The 22,837-nt window shown below is 37.9% G+C and overlaps 1 protein-coding gene and 2 non-coding genes across 6 annotated transcripts; 2 read left to right on the top strand and 1 right to left on the bottom strand.

The window, feature by feature from the left end:
* The first annotated feature begins 1,401 nt into the window (after positions 1 to 1,401).
* On the top strand, positions 1,402 to 18,594 carry LOC118278034 (serine/arginine repetitive matrix protein 1). 4 transcript variants are annotated; one of them, XM_035597093.2, is made up of 7 exons: positions 1,668 to 1,845; positions 9,341 to 9,627; positions 13,213 to 13,466; positions 14,346 to 14,602; positions 14,855 to 15,075; positions 15,380 to 15,595; positions 15,852 to 16,433. In XM_035597093.2, exons 2-7 carry the CDS (start codon positions 9,355 to 9,357, stop codon positions 15,939 to 15,941), a joined length of 1,311 nt encoding a protein of 436 aa, XP_035452986.1. In that variant the 5' UTR covers positions 1,668 to 1,845; positions 9,341 to 9,354; the 3' UTR covers positions 15,942 to 16,433. The 4 variants fall into 4 exon arrangements, with proteins under 4 accessions (XP_035452998.1, XP_035453005.1, XP_035452986.1 ...); XM_035597100.2 differs by having other exon boundaries at positions 1,680 to 1,845; positions 14,867 to 15,075; positions 15,852 to 18,594; XM_035597105.2 differs by lacking the exon at positions 15,380 to 15,595 and having other exon boundaries at positions 1,402 to 1,845.
* LOC118279999 (U4atac minor spliceosomal RNA) lies at positions 12,465 to 12,596 on the top strand. The gene has a single exon (XR_004784050.2). It is a non-coding gene; the product is annotated as a U4atac minor spliceosomal RNA (small nuclear RNA).
* Positions 18,595 to 19,279: 685 nt separating the features above from the next.
* Trnaa-cgc (transfer RNA alanine (anticodon CGC)) lies at positions 19,280 to 19,351 on the bottom strand. Its single transcript has one exon. It is a non-coding gene; the product is annotated as a tRNA-Ala (tRNA).
* Between the last annotated feature and the right edge of the window lie 3,486 nt (positions 19,352 to 22,837).

A 22,837-nucleotide genomic window follows, 5' to 3' on the forward strand; every position in this document is an offset into this window, starting at 1 on the left:
TTCTGGACGCGAGCTTGACTGCTGACTTGCTGAATCAATTCGTACAGAAATAAATATAAATCTCGCTCCGATTTAGTAATCACCAATTAAGTGAAATCTTTTTTAATTGGTATTTTTTATTGCTGCGTGTATATGCTTACCTATAATTGTTCTTTCTTGTTGGGTAGGTATATATTCTGCGAGTTACTCAACTCGTCGTCAAAATAACTCTATTTTCAATACAAAATTGTGAATTTCAAACATCATTAGCATGATTTTAATAATTTGTTTCTGTACTGTCTGTATTTAATAATTTGAATTTGGAATGGTTATGTAAATATTGTTAGAGATCGAAATAAAGATGTTTACTCGCGTAAACAATGCATTATTTTTATAAGCAACGCTTCTATAACGAAATAATATAGTTTGTGTGCATAGAGCTAAAAGAATATTAACTATGGACAATTTTCTTTTTTATTAACTAAAAGTCACGTCTTACTCACGTACATAAACTCAATCCAATGTTCAAAGCTCTACTAGTAGAGCTTTTCTCCATTAAAAGACATGAGTAAACCGTGATTTTTAGTTAATTTAGTAGGTATGTCTTACGATAGTTATTATAAAAAAAATCTTTATACCTAAGATCCGTTTCTTCTTCTTTACAAAATCAATCATTTTATAGTACGCAGACGTACATTTGTAATATTCTAGCTGAAAGATTAATGATGGGTAATAAACTTTACTTAGCTTCGTTATTAAAAAACGAATTGGCGCACCCTAATTTGACTGGTGCACGTGCCGACGATTTGCTGACAGATAAAAAAATACAGAGAATTAGGGAACATCCTGAAAATTATGATTACGGAAACTTGTCATGTTATTATTGGTAATTACCTATACTTATATTAGTTTTATAGATAAGTGCTTAATAATGGTTAAAATAAGTACAAAGAACTTTAGGAATTTAAACTATGTGTAAAATCCAGTTTTCACATCAAAGCAGCTTTGCTTCCGACACTAAGTTATTCGCAACAGACATTCCTAAAACAAAGTGCCTACACAGGAGTCGAGAGGGCGCAGCGCCACAGCATTGTGTGCTCTATGTACGTGCAGTAAATAAACCTGGAGCATGCCACGACAGCTCTTCTTTTTGACACGTGACCTGTCTCCCGTGTGCGTGCACCAAATTAATACCCACACCCGCACAACTCCACCACATTACTTACTTATTCACTCTTAGATTCCTTCACAGGTTTCACGCAAAATTTACAAAATGTACTCCAAAGTCCCTGAGTAATTTATGAGGCCAACTAAGCAAAAAGGGTCAGCCGGAATCTGTTGTTTTAATATCGTTACATGAATAACAAAGTTATGTCGTTTAGGAGTTTTGTCGTCCCGATGGGCGGTGGGTAAATGTTTATTTTTATTGTTCAAATCTACCCTCGAACATTAACTTAATAGCCGCCACGAGAATTTGAGCTACGGCCCGCTCTTACTGTTACTTACACCGAAATATACATACGAAAGCTACAACACGCTTCATTACTTTCAGTAATAAAACCATTAACTGAAAATACTGAGAATTTTTATATGAAAATAATTGCACATTAATCATCAAAATATTTAGTCCGGGAACTAATGAATTTACAGTTTCCATCAACCCCTAAATTAAAGTAAATCTCTACAAACACGGTGCAAATGCGGTCCTTCGTAGCAGCGTAGCGGGTGTCGTAGACTCGTAGCCGAAGGGAGACGCGCGTGCGTGCGTCAGTCGGCGAGAGCCGCGCGTTGCCGCTGCACGCCAGGCATGCGCTCCCGTGCTGCCCGGCAACTCCATCTAACATACACACACCACCGCGCGCCCCTGTAAGTACATCATATTATTACATACTCTTCCAGTAGCAAAATTCCAACGATTCAATTACTTTTTCATTCAAAACTTGTCATGCGGAAATGGTGATTTCCGCACGTGGATCCATATTTAGCCGGCAGTGCCTTCCCGACGCACAGTAACAAATGAGCGGTTCGTTCGATAGCCCACTGCCCCTGTGAGAGGCTTCCAAGTGAGCCCTCTCCTCAAGGGTTGTTCTGTGTTCTGATTAAAACGTTTTGTTTTGAATGTAGATCACGATTCAACTGTCACGTTCTGTTGAGCAGTTGGGGTTAGTTATGAATATTTTATTATGTTTTGTATAGTGTTGTTTTGCACGTGGCTTATGGTAATGTTCTTCTCGGAAAACAATACAGGAAAATGAATACTTTTTGTCTCGAGAGTCGAGAGATTTCCCGTCTGTGCACGTTTTCATAAATTGTGTCTGTATAAATCTGTCGTACGGCTTTGCAAAATGGTGAGTTTGTCGAAAGTCTTCCTTTTGCAGTTTCACAAAAGCATGGTTGTAATAAGGAAGTGTACACATGCAGGCGATGCAAGCTCGCGGTGCCGTTGCAGACTGCTCATTTAAAACGAGCTGGGTCTCGGCGACGTCGGATTCGACAAACAATTGCCGCTCGTCTGGCGCGCCCGGCGCCCGAGCCTTTCAGTCTTTTTAGTTTGTCTACAATTCCGTGAGGCCTCGCCGAGACAGCTTGAAAGCGGTCCGCAATTAGCCCGAGTCTAGGAAGCTATCGCATCGTTTTACATCTACGGATTTGTTTTTGAAACGAAGTAATCTCGCTGCTGTGAGGCTTTTTTTTTTTTTTTTTTTTTCAGGGGGAAAATCATCCAATGACTTCTCTCGCCAGGGCAAAGCGAAGTCAGACTCTTACTGACTAAAAACCACCCCGTTCCTACTCCTGCTTGTCGAGCCGGAGCCCCGGCCCCGGCTGCTAGGTAGTCCGCAGCTCCGGATTAAGCATCAGCCCTACTGGGCCCCATCTGTGGTGGTCTGATGGCTCTTTGAGGCGCGCGCGGAACGCAACGCGCCGCACGCACGGGTCTGGTTCTGGTCGGGCGGCGAGCTACCCTTGCTCGCCGTCCGCAGACCCGCACTTACGGTGGCCGGAGATCGTCACGCGATCCCCGACGCCCGGAGTGTCTTTCGCGTCGGCTAGGGCGTGAGGAAGTTCGTTCCCTCACGCGTCCCGCCTCCTCCTTAGCTAGCATAACTGCTTCGCAGAAGGAGGAGACGGCATCCCAGTCCCCCTCGCTCCGCACCATGGTCTGAACCAAAGCCGGACGCGAGAGGTCGCCGTCGCCGATCACTTCCCTGAGGGCACGGCGGTGCTCAGCCCACGCAGGGCAGACCGCAACCGTGTGTTCACGCTGCTGTGAGGCTGGAGAACTCCATACACTCTACAGAAACAATCATTGGTTGATTTGAACAGGTAGTTTCATTACAAACTATACCACAATCACGTAACACTAATATAATCAAATCTCGTAAATTGAACAATTAACTCTGACGGGAGGTAACAGATTAATTAAGTTAGTAGTCAGCTTCAAACTTAATTTAATCAGGCCAAAATAAGAGCAAGAACTGCAAACTTAGAAGATACAACATTGTTAACCCTTGTCTCAGAACTTCGTGGAACAACCATTGTAACACGAAAACTTTAAATTAATTTCAAATACTTTCTTAATTACAAATGTCGGGAGCACAAATTTTGCTTGATGATCAGGAACAATAGCGCCAGCGACGTGAGAACACACGCTACGCGGTTATACACACAATACTCCTCAGTTGTTTTACATTTAGATGAAAAGACAGACCAAGCCACCACGTCTGCCTTCATAATTACAAGATTTATGCTGAGATTAACGCAATTACATCACGGAGGGGAACAAAGATTTTCATCTTGAACAAAACTGAATAATTTGTCAGAGAAAATATTTTGGACGTAACAAGAGAATTAGGTTAACAAAATATCTCGGAGATTGTGAGGGACGTCAATTAATCTGACGGCTACGTCCAGAGATAGTACCTCGACTTGAATAATGTAATGCAGCTTAATATTATCACAGCACTGTTTTCTTAGGATACAGATAGATCCCTGTTCTATAATAGTTATGTTTCATGAACTATGCTTTTCTTATTTACCTTCTAATCTATGTACGACCGCAGAAAGATTCGTTATATTCATAGGTAATATTGTAATATTCGTGTCGTGTTATCTTAGAATAGTTATAGTAGTATTACTATCTTAATAGGATTATATATTTTTCTTTCTTTTTTCAAATTCAAATTCTTTATTGCCTAACTAGGGGTGAGTTAACAAGATGGTTTTAAAATAAAATTTTAAATCGGGCTAAAGAGTATCACGGTGTTTAATTACTTTTAAAACCTTCTTGTTTTTTATTCAAATTGGGCGTCTCATAACAGCTACGTAATTATGTCAAAGAAAAACAAGTATCATGTTCTCTTTACCAAATAATTTTCTTATTTAGTTACTAACGTAATTTTTGTAACGTAACACCACAACAACTCGTGAAGATAATTATCTACGACATTCGAATTGCGAGTAAAGTTAGACGTGAGTACATATCAAATATCAACATTTAATTGAATGTCAGTTTGTCATATATCGAATGATAGAAACTCGATATATTTCGCAATATGTTTGTATTTCACGCATCGCGAAACAGTGACGATTTTCAGATACATATCTGAAATTTTCCTTATCACTTCGTTTCGTTCTCGTCGTATCGCTGACTCGAACGTTGACGTAAGTTTTATTACTTTTCCACGGATATATCGCAAGGATTCTTATTTTGGTTTACTTGTGATGTTCTTAGATACATGTATTTATTTCATTTGAATATTTGTTTGCATAGGTATAAATTCAGGTTGGGTTAATGTAGTCTTACGATATAAGGTTTCTTAATTTCAGTAGTTTTGTTTTCGTTTTTCTGCCATAGATCAATTTTAAAGCTACTATAGAGCAATATTTCTAATTCAGTCGCTTGTGTAACCATTCGTTTCCGTCATAAGCAGCCCTTTTAAGCCCGGCAGAAGCATGGAATGTACAGGATTTATTTGCTCCAGTAAGCGAGCACAGAACGAATGAAATTCACGAAATTTTCACTGAAATAGAAATGGAAACTCGCAAATCAGACGCCTATGTAGATGTTGTTGAATAAATTTTCTACAATCCGTATTTTGTAAATCAATGAAATACAACCGAATACAATTTAGTATAGATCGTTAGTCAATCTCAAGTCGGTATACAATGTAAATTACAAAACAACAGAGGTTAGCGCGGTTGGTAACATTTTTAAATCAAGGAGTCGCAGGAATAGCGCGGATCCGCATCCTATTGTTGCGATCCACCCTCGCATTATCAGGTGCGCCCTGAATAAATGAATATTTGATTTGCTAATTAAGCTTCGCCGGGCGGTACACCTTTATTTTTGTAACGTGGCTAAAAGGCAGGATGGGCTTTGTCGACTAATTTGACGAAATGATTTAAATATAGAAGAGTCAGTGTCCATTAAACACTCTTTTGAATTAATATGTTTTTGAATTTTACCCAGAAGATTTAAAAAGAAATCGTGATTCCCTAAAGAAAAGCGTCTTGTTATTCATGGAAATGTTTTTCCCGTTCATTTCTGTTTCTTTATTTTCCTTTAGTATTATATTTTGTACTAAGAAACGTCGAACAATAGGTCCTCTAAATTACAACTCCCCTCAAGAATACACTCTGTTGATTGTTCGCTTTATGTTTTGAATAAATAATATCTATAGAAGTGGTGCGAAAGTTTTAGTAGAAATGAGGCTTTATTAACAATTCAGCTCTAAGGCTTCACATTTAGTCAATGAAACTTTGAAATTATTTTCACAAAATATACTTTGACTTCTTCTAACAGTGAAATTATTTATTAAATAACATAGTGCCTGTTTTTAACTGATTAGACAAAATTAAGTAATTCAACTTAGACATAATTCGCCTACCCCTGCGGACTGCCTAGCGCGTTACCGGACTCCGGTCTAAGCAGGACAAGGAACGTTTTTAGTCAGTAAGAGTCCCTCTCACCTCGCCCAAGGTGGCAAAAGTCGTTGCATCAATTTCCCCTCAAAAATAAAGACATAATTGGCATAGAGCTGATAAAGTAAAACAAAGTGCTGATGCTTAAAATATTATTATATCACTTTTTTACTTACTGTTATACCTGCTCTGTAAAGGCTCCTGCACACCGTGATATTTATCGCCTTGTGCACGCTGCATACACGCGCCGTGATATGCAATTTCCTTGATCTTTCGTAGCAGCGTATTTACGTAGCACGTAGCCAGTAGTTTACTTGACTATTCAAGTAGACTATCTGTTGATAACAGTACTACATTTAACAAATTGTTACTTTATGCCTGATCTAGTACATATAGTCAATACACCTACGAAAACAAGTAAAACAACCTAATCGGTCTACCATTAGCAAATTTAGGTGTCATATAAATATTTGATCATCACCGGTCCATTTTCGCTTGCAAATATTGGTTCACTACAGCCTAATTCCTCTCATAGCTGACGTCATATTTCAGTTCCATTACAATAGTATTTCGGGACAATAGACATCGAACCTTGTTCAATTTCCAATAACTATGGGTACCTTAATGTGTAGCTCATTCAATGTTGCCTTCGACATGACGGTATTCCAATTTGGTATCGGTCGGGTGAATTGTTCGCTTGCAATCCGTTTGTTCATCATAATGGCGGATACATTATTGAAGATTCTTTGAAAAGAATAAAGTATCATGACGTGATTTCAGTGATGAGATGCCATCATGTGGAAATCTATGCTCGAATGTTCTCCAAATTGATTATACTGAGAATAAAAGATCGAAATGACCCGAATAGGTGCGCTATTTTATGTAATTGGATGATTTGACCACATTCAATGGGTGTTTTGTGAACCTTGCAACATACTTAAGTTCTCTTTGAAAAAGCTTTCAATTGAAATTTTGGTGATAGACTTATAATAATGAAGACTTTGTGAACTTGTGAGATTATTATTTAACTAGTAATCAGACAAGTACAAACTGTTCCAAATACTTTGACACAATCTTAAAGTCAGACATGCTATTCCTGTAACAGCCCACCTTTCTAGCAACGTATTATTGTATAAGACCCCTATACTTTAGAACTCAAAAACTAAATCAAACTAAGTAAGAATAGTTTGTTCGCAAAGCCGCAAACAAGATAACAAAAGGGACAGGTCCAGTTAAAACTTTGGTCGAACAAAAAACCTGAAAGTTTCTGGAAACTACGACGTAGCTACGAGTATTTACATGTACACAGGGTACGGTGACAGTTTTATTGATAAGGCGATTCGGTTCCTCGCCGCCTTCACATTTGTTTAAGTTGTTTCGATAGAAAAAGGGATCTACGCCAAAGTTGGATACTTTGTCCCGGAGCCACAATTTATTAGTTTGCTTTCGATTCATTACTCAAGCTGAGCTTGTGGTTCGTAAAAGATCTTATTGGAAGGCTCTGGAGGTTTATTGAACCTTTTATTGTATGCGACAAGTGTGCTCGTAAATAGTTTCTGTTTGTTTGATCCGGTTTTTCTTCTTGTTATTTTGTTCTAAACAAATAGAAGCTTTTGTTTAGGGGTCTCTGGAAATATTGCTTTGTTTACAGCCTTGCATTACTTGGACACAAGAATGTTTTCAAATTCTCAAACTATAACAGTTAAAAACCAGTCAGCCAGCGCAGTCCAATACAGGATAATTGCCTCACCCTCTATTTCATTTCCCCTTACACATAACTGTGGAAAAGGCAGTCAACGCCTCTGTTAAACCCTCAGGGGAGGATTCAACGGCTGTGGCGTTAAGGTGCTACATGATATGACATGTTATGTTACGTGGATCTCTGAAACGAATATTCAAAGTTATCTTTACCGCTCATGAATGTGAAATCCAATGGGAACACTTCTTTTTAGATCAAACAAAATGTATTTCTCTCTTCATTTACAATTTTTCCATCTTATATATTTGTCTGTTAAAAAGAATACCCTTCTAATCCTTTGGGGGATAACCAGGTTCTTACTACATGAATTATTAAGACACATTCGTTGTAGCATCGCATAAGATACGACATACGAACTTATCTCTAAATCCTCACCTCACGCACACTGCATTGTTCTGACATCTACATAATCCGCTATTAATAGTGAAACGTGTATCGCTAAGAGGTTCAATCAATATTTCATCAGCGTTGAGCTATCGAGCGTATAGTTCCGAGTGCGGATTGATAGTTAAATAAACTTTCCAACTGCGGCCGCCCCGTAATGGATTGCTAATATTAGCTAAATCTCGGTAAGTTTACACCCCTCGCTGAACTAGATAAGTCTATTCCATCCGTCTTTTATCCGGCGATTCGTTTCCTACAGCCCAGCGAGGGTCGCAGCGTCGAAACGTTAGTTAAGTACTAGCGTGTATACTGTATACAGCGGCAGCGCCCCGGCGGGTAGCAAAGTGAGTAATAGGTTTTTGAATGAAGGATATTGATGATTGATTGCGATCCAAGTAGATTGTGCGGGGGGTCAGTCATTTTTTAGTTGGATTTTGCTCACGTAGGCTTAGTAGTCTTCTATTTACAACCAAAGTGTTTAATTTAGTTAAACTTGCATCGCCTGTCGTTTATATTTTGTTTCGGATTGAGGCTTTCTCTGGCGTTCGGATTTGTGTCTGGCTTTCTTTGAATCCAGCTGTCGAATAACAATTTGTCTTCGGCTTTATCTACCCCACTTATCGGGAATCAGTACTCCAGTTGATTAAACATATCGTGACGATAGATACTGGGTATAATTTTTACTTTTTATAAGATGTGCTACTGATGGAAATGAAGAGGGTGCCGACTGCGCCCTTTTTTACGAGCGTCGCTAGACTTTCTTGAAATATGACACGAGGGCTCGCATCAGTACTGTACAGTACTTACTGTCTGGTGCGAGCCCCATGGATTCCCGTTAATGGCATTTTCTTCGCAATGAAATGACGACAAGATAAAACATTTTATGTCGCCACTTTTGTTTACTTCTCTGCGTTGGTTTTGATGACAGGGAAATGTAGAGCAGCCGCTGTTGGGGTAGCAATTGTTTCGGTGCTCGTCCCGCGTCTGATGTATTTCCCCAAAACCTTTGTTCAAGTGTCGCGAACGAAAATGTTTTTCTCGTGTACCGAGGCGTAAACGACGTAACTCGCGTTGCCACGTACCTGCCAATGTTCACGACACGGTGAACTTTCCTTTGCGAAATGATGTTTGATTTTCCCCTTTAATCTTTGGTTATGAAATTCGATGACATGAACAATGTTCGTGCTTTGGAAATATTGGATACAAGTTTTGCGTAATATCTGAAAAAGTAATGTATTTGCATTGTAAATTGTAAGCGTGCACGAAGTAGATAGACATGGCTAGACTTTGTTACAGGTGCCGTCGTCGGCATGTTGGGCGCGCGGCTCAAGTCATGGATGGAGGCGCAGCTGGGGCGGGCCAAGAAGCGTAAGCAGAAGCAGGCGCGGCAGACAGCGGCGACTACGACCACGGGGCCTCTGCCGCCTCCGCACCTGTCCTCGCCGGAGAGTGCGTACAGTACGGGCTACTCCACGGATGGCACGTCTCCTGGAACGGCACCCGCCCCGCTCGCCGCCCCGCTCGTGGCCCCGCCGCCGCCGCCCGCGCCACCGACCACACATCTCTACCACGAACCAGCCAAGGTATATATAAGTATATGTATATTTGTTTACCCATAAAGTACTTTTGGATAGCGGCTTAGGCCGCGTGTATCCCTGAAATGAGAGTTTAAACAGTTTGGCAAACAGTCTGTCGGTAGGACCAAGAATAATCTCTATTATGGTCTTACTCCTTGTTGATGTTACGACCGGGGTTTTTAAATATGAATTAGTGGTTCCTATGGAAACTTTTTACAAGAAAAGAAAAGAAATTGTAATGCAACTTATGTACGGTGAATTAAAATTGAAATGTCCTGCAATGCGCCATGATATGATTGGTGCTCAAATGATCAAAGTATTTTGATTTTTTATTAGGTTCAATGCGCAAATATTTTATTAGGTTCACTGCCTCATCCAAACCCGTGGACAAATCGGAACGAGAAGAGATGGGTACCTACATATACATACACATAGCTAGCTGCCTAGCTTTTATGCCAAATGTTTTAGGTTTTATATACCTAAATAAGAAGACTTAAAAGGTTAACTTTACTTGAATATGAATATTTTGTCTTTGAAACTCCTGTAGAGGTGTTACGACATTAGTCTGGACCCCTGTTTGACTTGGCAGCGTCAGATTACCCGTGAACGCTCATAGATCTTCGTTTGACAACCGGAACCGACGGCTTTATATTCTCTACGGAGCTACGCGCAACGACTCACGTACGAACATACGAGCCATTATCAAACTGTGAATAAGTAAACCATGCTAAGATTATAATTATAATTTATTACAATATATATTTAGTTTTAGTATTGAGTCTTCTTTAATCTCATTTCGGAAAAATGTACCAATATACATATTCATTCAGATTTTTAATTTCTGATTTCGCTGCCAATGTCTAATAATTTATTTCAATTAGGCCAATACGACATCTGTATATACAGCACTACGGTATGAATAGCATTGGTCGTCGTGACTTTAGGTAATAGGTAACAGTCTTTGCTCTCACAATTGTGCACTTTCATATCTCCTGCGTAGTGGGCTAGTCTAGATAGACAGACTGTGAGTGACCTATGTATATGTTATTCCAGACCATAATCTACCCCTATTCAAAATATCATCACGATGCCTTAACCCGTTTTGATGCGGAGACGTAACATACTTACATACAAACAAACATAGGCACAAAGTTACGCATTAATTTATAATTATGGACAACACGAACCCGAAACCCGATGCATTCAAAGTAAACAAATGACATTAATGTCACGTATAATTTATTCACGCGCAGTTTTCAATTAACCTCACAGTTAATCCATTTTGATCCGCCCGTCTGACACAAAGACAATATTGACATTTTGAATTTAATACGACAACACACACGTGAGAGGATAGAGTGAAAAGGAAATGCAATATGCGGCGTGTTGGCTGTTGCAGCTACGTGATTTTGTACTTTAGTTTTTTAGTAATATGATTTATTTTTGCATGGTATAGGGTGGTAAACGAGTCTGGTGGTGAGTAATAGGTGTCGTCTATGGGCACTCGCAACTCTAGATTAGTTACAAGTGCGTTGCCGGCCTTTTAGTGATTGAGGATTTGCTAAAAAATTTGCATCATACAAGGTTAATTATTATGTTATCGGCTTATTCACGTAACTGTTTGACAAGGAACTCAACTAGTTTCAAGCCATGCTAAAATCCACCCCGTTCCTACTCCTGCTTGTCGAGCCGGAGCCTCGGTAAACCCTTCAAGCCATGCTAGAGGCTCATATTCATGAGCAGCATTCCACGACACACGATACGGTGACTGTCGCTGCTACCGGCTGCTACTGACCATACAAGGATTGGGATTTCAATATTATACTATTATATGTATAGACCTATATAATAGTAAAATATTTGTGTCTACCTGTAGACACGAGATATTATAAAGATTTTTATACGCACAATGATATAAAACGCCACTATACAATTGAATAAGGTTTGATGAAAGTATTAGAGGCACACAAGTACTAACAGATTAAAAACTAAACGTTAAAGAAAATTCTATGTAAAACAAACGTTACGTTCATAAAACTAGTATAAAATATAAAATAAACTTTAATAACTTTAGTATAGGAACCCTTATACGTTGCGTTCATTGGCCCACAAGTGCTTATATACGGACCCGCGTTTTATTAATGAAGTAGACCGTACTAATTGAAGGGTGGACCTCCAGGGCTATTTAAAGCCGGCTAGCCCGGCAACAGTTTCAATTATAGAGGTACTAACTTATCTACGTATTATGTTAAATGTCATATAATAATATTATGATGTTAATAAACCCTTTTGATACTTGAAGGCGTAGGCAGAAGTGTACATATAAAATGTAATACTAAGTTTTTTCCCAGTCAATGTATTGTGTACTATGTAATGAGGGAATACATATTGACATATATGCGTGCGTCTCTCATCGCGGGGATTTAATCCAGAGACACGGGGTAGGTTTGATGTTAATTTAAAACTATACTGAATCAAATTAAATTCATTTAGTGCAATACACATCAAGATTATGGAATGTGATGCATTGCTTGACATAAAATTGTATAAATGGCGATATAATTTATTTTTACGTGTTCCATATGAATAGCCTCTTAGGAAAAATCAACAGTATGTTTAGAAATCTGAAATCCTTTAAAAACCAATTCCTAAAACACGAACACTGTTTACAAAACAGCAGCATGCGAAAAAAACACAAAATATGCTTCTAATACCGCACGCGTACAATCTAGCGCGAGTTTCCAAATTCGTAACTAGATGGCGTTGGCGTCGAATTGAATCGCGCTATCGTTTGGTTACCGCGGTTGGGTTAGGTCTCCGCTACGGTCGCGGCGCGCTCAGTGACTTTCCTTGTCTCGGGGAGCATAGTGCGCAGTGATCGTAAAGTGAGAGCACTTATGCTGGCACCCACAAGTTAATTCTTGTATACCCGCGCCCGGCTGCCGTCAGGGAGTCCGAGCGCAATTTTTGATAATGCCCCCTTACTTCATAGGGGGCTCGTTGATAAGATATAAAATTGTTTTACTGAAATAATTGGTAAAGCAATTTACAATTGTACAACTTCTTGCTAGTTGCTATTAATTATGTAGATATAGTTGTAGATGTTAATACTTTCGGTATTATTTCATACATATTAACATAGCGTAACATCACGCCTTTTATTTCTCAAAGCTGTAGACGAAGCTTTATTAACTTATATTTATGTAGGTATAGTATATGTATAGGTTTATTGGGTATTAGGTCAGAATACCTGCAGCATAAATAATTTGAGTTTTATTCTTATATATTTATAAAAAGTAGAATTACATAAAGTTATAGTATATAATATATTATTATACATAATATGTATGTAGTCAAATGCTAATTTATCTAGATAAAAATAAAATAATCTCATTAGGTACAGCTGTTTCAGAGAATCACGAAATAAATTCATTTGTAATTTAAAGATATTCTATTCATAAATATGTATAAACTTCTAAGTAAAGTACCTACATAATAAAACCATACCTCACACCTCCCGACGTCGCCAGACTATACTCAATAATAAAAAAAAAACATAAATAAAAAACCCATTCGATTTTCAAATTCTAGCAACGTCGTTCAAACGTGGTCGTCCGCCGCTGCATACCAGAACCAGCTCCGGTACCTGTAGTGGTATGTGCGACTCCATCTCCTCGACCACGATGTCGGATCAGGACCAACCCGTGGATGGGTGCAACCTCACCCAGCAGGCGACGGCCTCAGAACATAGTGCATCAGCAGTCACTGCAGTGCCCACCCTCAACTCAGCCGCAACTTCATCATGCTCCTTACTCTCTTGATTCCCATGTCAAGTATGGGTCGAGGTAAAGAATTTTATATGACGCCATTTTTGATATATGTATTAGAGTAGCGGTTTCTAACCTTTTCTTGGTGATTATTGAAGAGTTTTGTTAGGCTACCATTACCAAAGAATACTACTACTATTACTTTTTTCATGTGTCATGGAGTGTGTCCCACATGAATTTTCTCCAGAGCTCAGAGTCGTGAGGTTCTTTCTCATAAAAATAGTGGCGTTTTGATTGTTATAATAATTTTATTCAGATTAGAAATCAACTGATCCTCTCAGTTGCGATATAAATTTTATTTTAGCTTTAAGCGTGGTATTTTACAATTGGGAATTGACTTATTTGTGGCATTTTGACATTCATTTAGAAACAATTATTATCTTTTTAAACAATGCAATCGCGTTCATTTTGACTTTCATAAATAAATATATTTTTTAAATAATACCACATATTGGCCTTCCATTAATAAATTCATTACTGAGAGTCATTCCTCCTATGGGCTAGTAGAGGAAAGTAGACACAACAGGTAACACCCATACAAAGTTACCTAGTTACCTACTGCTGGCTACAATTACATAAACTGGGTCAGTGGGACTGTGCTCACGAAGTTAAATGATAATTCAATTAAACTCCACGCTTTGTTAAGTGAACGTGGATATTTGCATTACTGATTGAATTGGATAGAAGTTATAGTATTAGGAATAATTTACTGATTTTGATCACGTAGAGAAGTGGAATTAATTCCATTTGCCATTTTATGCCAGGACATTCAGCAATAGATAATTGATAGTATTACTTACGTAAGAATGTAAGCCAATAGCTGTAGAATAATGGGACACTAACCCTACGACGTCTAAAATACTAAGAGATAACCAACTCTTTCAATTCTAATTCCAGGTCACCACACCTCTCCCCTCACTTATCACCAGAGCCACATAGATCACCTTACTACCGCGGCGGAGCTTCTAGCGACGAGGAGTGCAGGGGAATGAGAGCCAGAGGTCGGGAGACCGCCATATTGTCAGATGCTGACTTCGACTCTGACGGGGATACCGGGCTAGATGGTGGAGATGAAGATGATGATGAAACTGCCTCGCCTGGAAGACGAAGGGCTAGGAGACGGAGGCCTCCGCGGCGACCACCACGGTCGGCAGGTAAGAATGATTGTGGAATAGTTATGTAACAGAATAATAATTAAATCTACTTCGTATTAAAACTGAAATAAGTATCAGTTAGTGTAAGGTGCATTTATGATAGTATACCAATTGAGATATTATGAAAGACAGATAAGACTATCGAGACGCTATGAAAGATTTCATGAATAATACATAGAAATAAGTTACAACAGTAGCTATATACATTTTCTTGGCGAATCCAAACATTCCTATATGGTTTGAATTTATTAGCCATGTTTTCAGGAGCGACGCCGCCTCGGATGCGTAGACGCAACCACGCGCCTTCGGCTCCACCGGTGCGCGAACGAGATCCTTTGCTGGAGGCTGATAGAGAGGCGGAAAGGAAGTACAGGGAACTCATCAGGGAAGCGGAGAAGTTACTGGTCACTGTGTCACGAGCACCGCTGGAACCACCGCACAATCCAAGAGTTAGGGAGTTGAGGGCTACTGAGGTGAGACGATTTATTTTAAATGTCTTATTCTTTTAATCTAGCATAGTGAGGCATCTAGAGATTTTCTTGAGATACTTTTACTAATCTTAATCTATTTGTAATTTTGAAAGATTGTCAGATTCTAAAGTTACTTATTTGATTATAGCAATAGTTATTAGAATTACTATATTATTATCTCTGATTAGTATTATATTCTTTCTGTCTCTAATTTTCACTGCATGTTGACTACAAATTGTATTACCACTTCATTTCGTATTTTATTGATATTTGTAGTGTTACAATCGCCCAAACCTTGTGTTGTCAGGTGGAAGCTCCCCGTAGAAGTCCAGAGCGTACTCATATTACGAACTTCATGCGTGCGAATTCCCCTGAGCCACCTCGTCGTCTGTCCCCTGTCGCGCGGCGCTCCCCACTGGCTGCTCCGCCACCACCCCCGGTGGCACGGCGGCTCACTCCTCCCTCGCCGACAGACAGACCCCACTCCGAGCCCCCCAAAAGGAAGGCTTATGCTCGGGATGAGGTCAGTCTTATTCGCACGTTTTATTTATTTAGATGGTCTCATGGTTTGTTACTGCTAATGGTTTTGATCTTCTTTATAGTATTTTTTATAACATTACTCTAGCATTTCTATTTCTTTTGTCTGGAAATTGTAACTAATTATGATTAAATTTTCTAATTTTGTTTACCAAACTAAGGTAGTACTAGTAGTAATGGCTCAGGTTGTTATATAAAGAAGTGTGTTAATTGTGTTTCTAATCGAATACTTCTGTTATCAGGTTCTTCAAACGTTGGAAGGTCTGCGCAAGAGTCTACAGCAGCAATCGGCTCTGCTAGCGGTGCAACGGACACGACTGGACTCCCTATAGCCGCCAAACTGTCCCCTTCCCGTCCCGCATTTCCTAGGTATTAGACCTTCTTATTAGATATCAAGTAGTTGATGCCAGTTCACGCAACTTCGATGCCAACATTTTTGAAAGATTTTTTATATTAGGTAGTTGATTATTTTTAGAGTTCATCGCACTGCTCTCGTTTGTGTCTAGGGTGAAACGTAGTGAAGGACAATAATAGGAAGGAATGTAATGTAGATACTTCTTCTCTATCTCTTGAATGAAATCTTTGCTTCTTGTAGGTGCAACATAGCGCTTCTTTACAAGTGTACCCCATGATCCAAATTTTTGCTATCTTTCCTTTTGAGTTCAATAATTTAATCTCATTAAAATACGGTTTTCGAGAGCAGAGCGAATATTGTAGGTTTAAATGTAATAATTGTCAGTTATTTGTTGACAGATCTTTTATACTTCTACTGTTTACAATGATGCGTTCTTTAGCATTTAAATATAAACTGTTGTTTACTTCTTTTTGCGAAAACTACTCATTGTGGATTTCGCAGATCGATATCGTGATTGTTCCCTTTTTTGCCAACATCTTTGTTCACATCGTGATATTCATCTGTTCTTTGTTTATCTATTGTACCATCTTGTTGAGTTGTTTATTGTTTGTTTACATTATTGTCAATTATTTTGTAATTTACAAGTCTAGTGCACATTTTTTCTTGATAGAAACGTATGTTTCTTCTCATTTGTTACCAAATATACGTTTTTAATAGAAACGTAAATTGAATACGTCACATAGCTTGTCGAGTTATGGACTTTCAAAATAAGACCTACCACATTTAGGATTTTCTGAAGAAAAATTGATTGTTCCTACTTGCTAATTTTACATTCAACGTTAATCCTAAATATACCAAAGTTCTCATAAAGCTTTGTAAAGCCTGTCTAGTCAATGTGCACTAGTCTTCCATCTATTTAGAGCGTGAACGGCAGTTAGTTGTTCCAAATACTCCTTTTCTCTAGTCCCTCCATAAGTTCTAGTCAGTTTATCTGTCAGTTAGTTAGTGTAGTACTTATTGTTATACTTCCGTGTAGGCGAGGCCACTTTCATTATCTTCCATAATACTCGTAGCGTCATTTTATTAGTAGTATCTAGATTAGATGGTAAATGACGTCGTTTTGTAGCTATACTGAATATTCGAACAATTGGAAAATGTGATTATGTACCAGTAAAATCATGCTTGTGTTCAATTCTTCCTACATTTCTACTGCGACATTAACGACCACATATCTGTAGATTTTGTATTTCTCCTCTAATGGAGAAGTTTTTGATACATTTTATTCTGAACACGGATCAATGTTTTGCAAATGTTCGTCTTAATAAGCAATATTAACGATTAGTGCCATATCTATCAGTAATGCTACAACGACGGTCGCACATACAGGTTAGATGTTTTTGGGGTAGCGACGGAGAGAAGAGAAGGAATGGAGTGCCATGATGCATGTATGACGTAGATACAGTTCGTCTGAAGATAGCACATGATGATGTTATATTAAAAGTACTGTTCGGGGTGGTGTAGAATGGTGTACTCCATTTGTTCCTTCCTCTGTGTGTAGCGTATGTATCGAGTAGCGCCGTAGTATAGACTAGAGCGGTCTCACTAGGGTAAGGGCGAACAGTGGCCACGGCGTACTAAGACTGCGTTATTATTATATCTTATAATAATTAACTTATACAATGTTTACTCGTTATACTGTTCTTCGTTCGGTCGCTGGTTCAGTTTTGTCATATTTTGATTCTCTGGTCATCACTCGTTCATGTCGTCGTTTTCGATGATAGCGAAGCCACAAACTTTAGGGCTGGCAGTCCCGACAGTGAAAAAGAGATGTGGGTTGCGAAGTCGGAAGTTTGTTTAATAGATTATCAATTATAAGTTTATGTAATAAAGTTGAAAGTCTATTAACAAAATGTTTGACTAAGCAACCGATTTCAGACGCTATCGTTGTCGAGACTTCTAGCTTCTGCACAGGATTTATTTTCTTGGTGCTGCTTGTGATTAGTATTTAGTTTCATTGTTTATTTTATTGAGCAAGCGTAGTGATTAATACTCAAACCTTCTCCGAGAAGAGGCCTTTTTTGGTCAGCAGTGGCTGTTAATGATGATTTATTTTGGACTCGTGTTTTGAATGGGTTCATCAAAAGTACTTCAGTTTCCTTCTCAATTATTTTACACTTTAAGTTGTGGGATGTTATCTTAGTAATGAGTGTCTTCCGTAAGAAAAAGCGTAGGTAATAACAAAGTCAAGTGAAAAATAATACCCACATAGTCAGATAAAACATATTACCTGAAGCAAGGATTCGTTTAAAGGGGATTTTTGTTTTTAATAAGTACAACGATGAAAAGTAATACCTTTTTCTTATGTATAGTCTTTTGTGGGAACTTTAATGTTTGTTTTAGGATTGTAATTAGGTTTATACAGAATTATTTGTGTTTTAACCAGCTACCGAACGAAAAGGAAGTCTATATGGGCTTCCCTATTTTTGTTAGTGCAATTTTGGGGGGATCCGCCATATGCGAGGGTCTTACCCCAGCTGAATGTAAATATTTATCCACTTTACTTGTTTATTGTAAGTATAAATAAGATTTATACGTTTAGTTGAATTTTCATTAAAATATTATTCCAAAAACTGTTGTTTTATTTTTGTACATTGGTAAATTAGTTGTTTCTTATCAAAGAGTTGTTTATGAAATCTAATTAAGTTTTTAGGTAAAAATTATAATACACATACGATTGTTGTAGTTTTTTATGATCAACCAAAATACAAAATAAGTATACTGCAAGAAGTTTTCTTCATAAAGCATAGATGGCGCTGTACACAACTGTGTTTTGTTTGTACTTAATCGATAGATGGCGGTAGTAGTCCCGTAAAGCTTACGATCGATATGAAGGTTGGTGTGGAAAATGATGCAATTTTCTAAATAACACATTGAACGTTGTGGCAATAATTAATTACAACTTTACAAGTAATTATCGGTGTACAGAATTGTTTACTGTGCGAACATACCAAACAAAAGATAATCTTAAACTCAATATTTATTAAGTTAATAAAACATTTCAGATTAAATTAATGTAATGAATGTAGTAACACAAAAAATTAAGTACCTTATTTGTTTACTTTAAATTCGTTTTATATGAATATTTCGTGTTTCTGAGCTTACAGTAGATTTTTGAAGGGTTTATGGAATAGTAATTTTAAATTATGTACTTCTTCAATAAAACAAATACAGAAAAAAGGTTAATATTGACAGTAGAATATTAAATTCAGTAATATAAAAACATAATACGACTTTTGAAATTGCAAAAAGGAGATTTGGAGATGCTGGGATTTGAACCCAGGACTTTCAGCATGCGAAGCAGACACTCTACCACTGAGTTACATCCCCGGTGATAAATCTGCGAAATAACTGTCCTAGTCCTGCAAAGACTGCATTTAATAACAATAAGGTTTTTTAAATAATAAATATTTAATTCCTGCCTAATAATATTAATCCTCTTCCTGATATTATAATAAAATATTAATAAGGGTATGACTGACTGCCGACTGCTAGACAATGAGTCTCGGGTTCGATTCCCGGGTCGGGCAAAGTATTACTGTGCTCTTTTCGGCTTTTCCAAAATTTCTCAGTAGTAGCACGGAGTCTGGAATTGTGCCTAGTATATGGCAATAGGTATTACATGGGATTTGTATCATAACTGGTGAAAAGTGGGTGATTGTGCAGTGGCATTACGTGCCGTAATTTGCACCTCTTCCCTTCTTCCCTTCTTCTCTTCCCTTCGTGGATAAAAGGCGTGACGTTGCGTTGGTATAATGATTTTAATGGGTATATGCGTATGGAGAAGAACAAGCATGAAAGTTCATACCGGTAAGTTCGGATTGCTATAGCTTGCTGGGGTAACTTTGATCCAAATTCTATAACCAATTAAGTATTTAGCAGAAACGTATATTAGTTTTTCATTGGTCTAAAAGTTTTGAGTCAAAATTACCCTCTAGGATCAAAGATATCTTACGTTGAATGTTCAGAAAACTAACTACGTTCTTTACAAAGTATTCAGTAAAAAAATACTATAATGAAAAAAGTCGCATAAAAACATGCGTTTTGTACCTAATCTATACCATACCGGTAACTTCAAGTTACTATAGACTGGGGTAACTTTGACCCAAAACTCCGTAACCAATGAGTATTTAGCAGAAACGTATATTAGTTTTTCATTGGTCTAAAAGTTTTGAGTCAAAGTTACCCTCTAGGATCAAAGATATCTTACGTTGAATGTTCAGAAAACTAACTACGTTCTTTACAAAGTATTCAGTAAAAAAATACTATAATGAAAAAAGTCACATAAAAACATGCGTTTTGTACCTAATCTATTTATAAAAACAATTCTATTTAAGTAATGACTTCTTCACGTGTTTTAGCAAAAAGGTGTAAGGTAAACAAATCACCGTATCTTCAGGTCGTTTGACGTAAACCATTATGACGAGTATGAGCAAAAATAAGAAGGAGTCAAAAGCCTTTGCCCCTTATGTCATAGGCACTAATTAAATTAGTGAAAAATATTGAATAAGCATTCTCTACGTCAGATTAACGTCACTTCATTGTACAGGATATACCTACGATAGTTTACGGAATTTTATTATAGTGGTTAGATGATAATTCAATTGTTATATTTGTGTTATAATGAGAATCACGTGCACAGTCATTCAGATTTACATCACAAAAAAGGAGGTTCTAAGTTTCACCTGTTTATATTTTTGTCTGCGTTTATTTTCGTTAAGGTTCGATAGCCCACTTGTCATGACTCAGACTGTCGTGTTGCATGTGCACTACAATCAGTGAAAGTACAGTACCCTTACCCTTAAAATGGCGTTCTGATTGGTTGGTTTATTCGAGCCGGCCAATTAGAGCACCGAATGTGCTTTCGTTTCGATTACTTTAAACGTAAAGCAAACTCGTATTAAAGGTACAGACTTCATGATTACCATTAGGAGATCTATCAGTTTTGTTATTGTTGATAATAGTTTAAAAATAAAATATTCAAACATAATTGTTATTGGTGCTAGCTAGTTATTGTGGTGGGTCTCCTAAAAGGAATTTAACTTATTTAATTAAAACAGCAATTTACTTTCCTAGAAGAATTTCCTTTCCTACCTTTAAAGAAATAGATTATTTAAGTTGATATAACGAACATTTTTATCCGTTAGACGTACAAGATAGATTGAGATAAGAAGTTCTAATTATAGATTTAGGTACAGCGGTAGACAAGTGGCCGCCAAGACGAGATAGAGGCAGGTACCTAAGATACGTATGTCGAGCAGTGAGTAATCAGGTTATTGGTCCAATGCCCTGCTTTATCTACCTGTAAGTGTTTAGTAGTGTGGGCAGTACAATGAATTGCAATATTTGCGTAGCTACTAAGTAACGTATGATATGAAAAATAACATAACATAAAATGTAGGCTATAACGTCAGTCCAATATATTCCCGAAGCTGCGGACTAGAGTGGGTTTACGGGGCTCTGGCTCGAAAAGCAGGAGTAGGAATGGGGTCGTTTTTATTCAGTAAAAGAGTCTGACACTCCCTCTCGCCTCGCCCAATGCGGGAGAAGTTATGAATTAAGAAAATGCCAATATGAACGGCAAAGGGATACGCGGAGTTGTCTGCAGTACCCACCTAGGTAAATTGGGTTCTAGATACCTAACTCCGAGATTCAGACCGAGATCTTTAAACTCAGTCGCGTCTCCAATCATCCGAACAACATGATAGGAAATACCTAAACAATATTTCTAAATATTTATCATTGTTTTTTATAATAAAATCTCATTACATTACCAGTGTAAATTGACCTCTCATAATTCAGTGACCCGTTCAGACAGAGGTCATGGTTAAATGGCCAATTGTTAATTGATAGTTATAGTATAATTTGTTCATACATTATACACATATTTGTGGTTACATCTGATCAGGCTGTGGTTTTTATACAGGTACATATATACATAGTTAATGTACATACAAGTAATTTAATATTTTCCAAATAAGCTAAGCTAGTGGAATTTTCCAGACCACCATAGAGCCATCAGACCACCATAGATGGGCTCCAGTGATGCCTAATCCGGAGCTGTGGACTACCTAGCGGGTTTACCAGTGCTTCGGCTCGAAAATCAGGAGTAGTCATGCAGTAGTAAACTGGTACAGGGTGGTTTTTAGTCAGTAAGAGTCTGATACTCCCTCTCGCCTCGCCCAAGGCGGGAGAAGTCATTGGATACCTAATTTTTCCCCTTAAGAAAAGTGGAATTTTCTAGAATTAGCATGCGTATACGCAAGTGTTGTGTTAATTTGCGAGATTACGCAAAATATGTCTACGTGATCTTTTGTATGTAGCTAAAGGTATGTGTGTAGTGTGTCTATTACCATTTGACTTGGACAAATAAGTACTGGGTAAATAGGTTCCTATACTTACCTAGGTACATAAAACGTTGATAGTTTAAGGTCCAGTCCAGAATCTTCTGTGTATCTTGTTCGAGGTGGAAATAAAAACCACTTGCAATACTCAAATTATTCTAATTTAATGAAAAACAACTACTATGCTACGATAAAATAAATTAATTGTTTTGTAAAACTCACAGTTTTAACAAATGATCAATCAATAGGTACACTTTATACAACCTAAATTAAAAATTAATTAATAAAAGCGGCGAACTATTAGGCTCACAGTCCATTGACCATTGCGCCCTTTTTTTTTAAACTCTCCGACGTAATTGACATCCTCGACATTCAGCCTCCTTCGTCACCTTGACACTCAACCCGTCATTCAGGAAGAGGCTGACATTGATTTTGTAAACACTACAACAACATAGTGTTGTCTTAAAATAGA

The sequence above is a fragment of the Spodoptera frugiperda genome, chromosome 15, assembly GCF_023101765.2.
Source record: "Spodoptera frugiperda isolate SF20-4 chromosome 15, AGI-APGP_CSIRO_Sfru_2.0, whole genome shotgun sequence".
In the NCBI taxonomy this organism is placed as follows: Eukaryota; Metazoa; Arthropoda; class Insecta; order Lepidoptera; family Noctuidae; genus Spodoptera; species Spodoptera frugiperda.